Here is a 5,439-nt window from a genome sequence, read left to right as displayed (position 1 = left end):
GATATTTCACTATTAAGTCCTCATCTGAATTTGAAGATTCTCAATGTTTGCTTCATTTCTTATGTGTGGTCATTTCCATGAGGAGGTGATGTATTAGTACTGGTGCCAACATCCTTTTCTTTTGCTGAGTTTTCAATGTCACCTTCCCCTTGTTTTCATATTAGCAGCTACATATGATTTCTTTTGCTCAGCCTTTTTATAATTAAAGTGGAACAACTCACAGGCATATATTATTTATGATGTAATAAATACATAGCTACTCACACCTCCTCTATTTTGTACAATACATATACTACACATTCAACATGGCATAATCTAAATACATAACAACAACAAAAACAATAAAGGAGCTTTTGTTTCAATCATGCAACTCAAAATCACATGATTCTCAATCCTAAACAAATGAGTTCAATCAACAACAATGGTCTCATATTAATCCTACTATGGTTTTTGCTCTACTTTAGCTCTAATCTTCTGCTCCAAAACAGAAACCTCAGTTTCAAGACTAAACATTCTATTCAAAGCATGCATATTCTCAAGTGTTTCACTCAAAGTCCTACTATCACTCCCATCACATCTTAAATGTTGCATTGGACCATGAAGCATTTTGTTCACTATACCTTTACTTAGATCATCCACTGCTTTTTGTGTCTTCTTATTTATATTATCATCACTCATTTTACCTAAACATTTCTCAACCTCACCAACTCTTAATCTTTCAGCATAGCCTCTTAATTTCTTAATGGTAGGAACAGTTTCTAATGAGTCTCTCCATGCTTCGAATTGGCCCGATTCTTCGCTGATGATCACTTGTGCTTCCATTGCTTTTCTTTGTCTGTCTTCTTTGTTAGCTGCCACTACCTCTTTAAGGTCGTCGACATTGTAAACCTTGACTGATTCGAGATCGTCGACGCACGAACCTACGTTCCTCGGAACAGAAATATCGACGAAGAGGCGTTTTCGTCCGGCTTCTTCGCTTGCGAAAGGAAGTTCTTTAACATGTTGTTTTAAAATCAAAGGATTCTCTGATGCTGTGCTAGTGAAAACTACGTCCGCTTCACCGACGCATTCGAGCATTTCCGAGAGCGGTTTGTAGATTATTTCAACATCATTTATTTCGTCGCGGATAGCCGCGACTCTCTCTTCGGTTCGATTAACAACTACCATCTTCTTACACCCTTTTGCAACCAAATGCTTGATCACAAGCTTCCCCATTTTGCCTGCTCCAATAACTAGCATTCTTGCATTTCCATGTGAGGCTTGATCAGGCAACTTCATCAGTGCCAACTCGACCGCAGCCGAGCTCACAGAAACTGCTCCGGCCGCAATGTTGGTTTCCGTTCGGACCCTTTTGCCGACGGTGATTGCGTGCTTGAATAATCCACTGATGTTTCTTCCAAATCCATTAACTCCTTGTCCTGCTTTCACAACTTGCTTGACTTGTGCAAGGATCTGACCTTCTCCCATTACAAGAGAATCAAGTCCTGCTGATACTTCAAAAAGATGTTGGGTTGCATCTTTGTTGTATAGCAGAAATAGATACTGTGAAAGCTCTGATGCAGGTATCCCACTTGTCTGCAAAACAAGAACATAACAAGATTATCCAATATGTTTCAATGCACTAGAAAATAAAAACAACTTAATTAAGTGCTTATCACACAAGTCCTTATGTATATGCTAAATATTTTTTTTTGTTAAGAAATGTCGTTCAGCCTGACTCATCTTCCGAAAACCGATTTGTAGGGTGAGAATTGCCTCATTTATAAGTACATGTTTAGGCTATATATTTTCCAATGTGTGACTCTTAACACATACCTTCACACTCAGAATTAGACATTATCCAATGTGTGACTCTTAACACATCCCTTCACACTCAGAATTCGACATCTGAAACGTAGAAATAAATGATAGATGGCCAGATATATAGCAGAAACCCGATAATATATAGCTCATTGGATCTTAAACCAGACTCTTAATACCATATGAAGAAATGCGGTTTGGCTGATTCATCCTTACGAAACCGGTTTTGGGGTGAGGATTGCCCCACATGTTAAAGCCATACATCATCAGACGTGTCACTCTTAACAATTTTCTTACACTCACCCAAATAGTCTATCAAATAAATAGATAAACTCAAATAAGTTTATCCAAACGTATCTTTAAGTTTAACTATGGCAAAACAAATAATCACAATAATTTATGAGACCTATTTAACTATGGTTTTATCGTAAAAAAAGTTTTGGGCCACGAGCCCGTGCGGCCCGTCTTGCACGCTATCAAATATGTCCAATCTATCAACATTTTATTTTCACATGTGTATATAGATAAACAAGTGATGATGAACCTACATATGACATCCATTCAGTGACTTCTTTGACGCCACGATGCTGAGAAAGTGCAACAACATAAATCTCCATTCTGTTACATGTGCTAAGAACAGCGGCTTCTTCAATATGATTCAAACCACAAAGCTCACCAATGGCTCTTGGCCATTCAGCTTCTGGTATAGCAAGTTTCTCACGCAGTTCCACCGGTGTAGTATGCACACTCAACCCAATCACCACAATGCTGCTCTTTTCCTTCGTATATCCTGTTCAAATTCAAATTCATCATAAAGTCAAACTCAATTTCATCACTGAAAAAATGTTGAAAGAGAGAACTTACTATCAGCAGCAGAAGTTTTAAGCTGTTGTAGAGCAGAGACAGAGTTAGCATCAGAAGAAGAAGAAGCGTCACAGCGAATAATTGAACCTTTCTGACTCTGAACAAGGCTCTTTCTGTTTCTACCGTAAAATGATAAATGAGTTGTAAGATAAGAGAACGAGGAAGGAGAGGGAGAAGAAGAACAATGTTTAAGGAAGAAAGGTTCTGATTTTGCACTAGAGAAAAAACTAGTTGAAACTGCCATTGTTGTTATTGTTAGTTAGTGTTAGAGAATAATAAGGTTGTTAGTACTATTGTTAATTTGTGTTGGTGTTTGTGGAAATGAATGATGATGTTGGAAATTAAGGATGTGGAAGGATTTGAAAGGGTGTGATTTCTTTGTGTTGTGATTGGGTGGTGAGTACACGTTTTATCCACACTCCTTTCTTTTCAATCTTCCTATCTTACACCTCTCTTATTTTGCTTCTTCAATTATTTTAAGACCCCTCTTTCTTTTTACTTTGAAACTATTTTAAGGTAATTTAATATAGACCCGTCTAAGTCTAAAAAAACATAGGATTGAGTCTATATTTTTTAAAACTATTTTAACTCTGTAAAAATCTCTTATTCATTAGTAAAGACAGTATGGACCATGAATACTCAGGTAGATCAGCATAATTAAAAATTAAAAAAATATATTAATATTTATGATGTTTTATTTCAAAATAACATATTTTTTTTTCATCTTATTAACTTTTATTTTTATTCTATTTAATATTTATTTATTAAATTTTATACATTAATATAATCAATATTTTTTTTTCGTATTATATTAGTTCTTTTATTTAAATATTCGAGTATTATTTTATACAATTTATATATGTGTTGTATTTAAAAATATATTAAAGTATTTATAAAGATGATAGAGTACTTAAAAATGAATTATGTTTAAAATAATGTAATTTTTAATTTTATTTATAATAAATTTATAAAACTTTAATTTTAATTTTTTATTAAAAAAAAGTCTGTTTATGGTCTGGTAGCTCGAAGCTCATATAGGACCGGACTCAAGTAGTAATTGTCGAGTCCATATTACAACAATGTTTTTTTGGCACAACCCTAAAAAGTCTGAGGCCTGCTAGGGCCAACCCGTTTAAGGCTGGGTAACCCATTTTGACAGCTCTACTGACAGTGAAATATTTGTCAGATTTCAGGATATTTCTTAGCCGTAACTTTTATTGTAATAAAGTGGGCTAACTACCATATGGATTAAATAAATTTGGCTTTTATTTAAAAAAGTAAATTAACTTCTATCTAAAATGGAGGTGTACATATATACACTTTGATGTCAAAGTCAGTGACATTTGAAAGCGTGTGATTTTAAATTAGAATTATGTGTTATTGATACTAATGTGCAAACCATATTTTGTACTGAAATTTTAGGATTTTCAAGGAACTAGAACATTCTATTGGTTACAAATATCTCGGAGGATAAATGTCATAAGATCCTTGGAAGTATGATTTGATGACTTCCAAGGTTCTGTCATCTCTAGTCAGGTGTACTTTTACAACATGTATATCTCAAGATTCTATGATATTAAAACTTACTTCTTGGATGCCTGCTCCAATGGACTGAAGTTAATAGTTTGACATTAGTGGAATGACGTTTCTTTATATTTCGTGTATGGTTTGACGGTCTTTGGATGCTTGGTTGGCCTCGATCTAACATGATACTAGGGTGTGATAATTACATGGATCATAGGTCATTGGATCATTCATATGGTGTCAAATTTTAGGGATATCTTCTAGGATCGTTGGATAGAGTTGACAGTGTGTTTAGCAAGTCTACTATTTCTCAATGCATGGTATTTGAGTAAAATTGGTTAGGCCTTTGTCCTAGAACAAAATAGTAGCCCTCAAGTTCAGGGCCAGTGAGGTCAGATTGTAGTTTGTCCTATTGCCTTTTGAATGAGGGTCATTATGTGGTAGCAAGTAGGCGAGCGTCTTGCCCTATTGAAGTTTGATGACGATATTGTCTCTTTATCTTGTGTGGCCTACTTCGAATAATGGTGTGCCTCTTGCATATCTAGCATTGCTCGATGATCAGATGAAGGATTGTTGCATAGTATTAGTGAAATTTCTTGTATTAAAGGATTGTGTGTTTAAAGTTATGTGGCCGTGGTGGAATATTTTACCAAGTGCTGCTTTTTTTCTAAAGATAAAAAATGGTTCACAGTTTTTAAGTCTTTATCACTTACACGTTTAGGGTTTAGGGTTTATCACATCTCACACTAAGCACGGGTCAAAAGCGCCGAGCCCATAAGCATCATGCATCTCTATGACTCTAAGTTTCTCTTCCAACACACGATATATTTAAGCAATCTCAACATCCCGTGGTCGTTCAGTATTCACCATTGGGCTTACCTCTTGGGGATTTGGCATGGGGATTGCAATCCTATGATACTTAATAGCATCATGAGGTGAGGTATTCCCATCATAGACAGTGTGTTCTCTTGCATAGCAGGATTCTCAACTGGACTTGTACAGGTTGAGGTTGAGCAAGACAATTTACTTGAGGTATAATGACATTCTCAGTAACCGAAGTCCATTGAATGTTGTCGTCCTCTCTCTGTGACAAAGGTGACATGGCGTCCACGAGTTGGTCTAGCTTGTTTTTCATCAAGTCAACATCTTCTCTTAATGCAACTTGGGTTTGCTCCAACGAGTCCATAATCCTTTGAGAGTTACTTCTAGTCTGATATGAGTGACGGGAAACCAGCGGTTGGTTTTGGACAA

The 5,439-nt window shown here is 35.8% G+C and overlaps 1 protein-coding gene across 1 annotated transcript; it reads right to left on the bottom strand.

Moving 5' to 3' along the window:
* Positions 1–202: 202 nt before the first annotated feature.
* LOC127118637 (glutamyl-tRNA reductase 1, chloroplastic) lies at positions 203–3,109 on the bottom strand. The gene is made up of 3 exons (XM_051048868.1): positions 2,665–3,109; positions 2,349–2,590; positions 203–1,575 (listed from the first exon to the last, which is right to left on the bottom strand). The coding sequence occupies exons 1-3, from the start codon at positions 2,906–2,908 to the stop codon at positions 442–444; spliced, it is 1,620 nt and encodes a 539-aa protein (XP_050904825.1). The 5' UTR covers positions 2,909–3,109; the 3' UTR covers positions 203–441.
* Positions 3,110–5,439: the final 2,330 nt, after the last annotated feature.

Source organism: Lathyrus oleraceus, chromosome 2 (assembly GCF_024323335.1).
Source record: "Lathyrus oleraceus cultivar Zhongwan6 chromosome 2, CAAS_Psat_ZW6_1.0, whole genome shotgun sequence".
NCBI classification, from domain to species: Eukaryota; Viridiplantae; Streptophyta; class Magnoliopsida; order Fabales; family Fabaceae; genus Lathyrus; species Lathyrus oleraceus.
This window is presented reverse-complemented; position numbering and strand designations above follow the sequence as displayed.

What these genes read in the sequence shown, in the direction of transcription:
- LOC127118637 (XM_051048868.1), bottom strand. Translation starts at nt 2,908, where the DNA reads ATGGCAGTTTCAACTAGTTTTTTCTCTAGTGCAAAATCAGAACCTTTC. An exon ending in TAAAACTTCTGCTGCTGATA is followed by an intron (nt 2,591 to 2,664) that starts GTAAGTTCTCTC and finishes GAATTTGAACAG; the next exon opens with GATATACGAAGGAAAAGAGC. An exon ending in TCACTGAATGGATGTCATAT is followed by an intron (nt 1,576 to 2,348) that starts GTAGGTTCATCA and finishes CTTGTTTTGCAG; the next exon opens with ACAAGTGGGATACCTGCATC.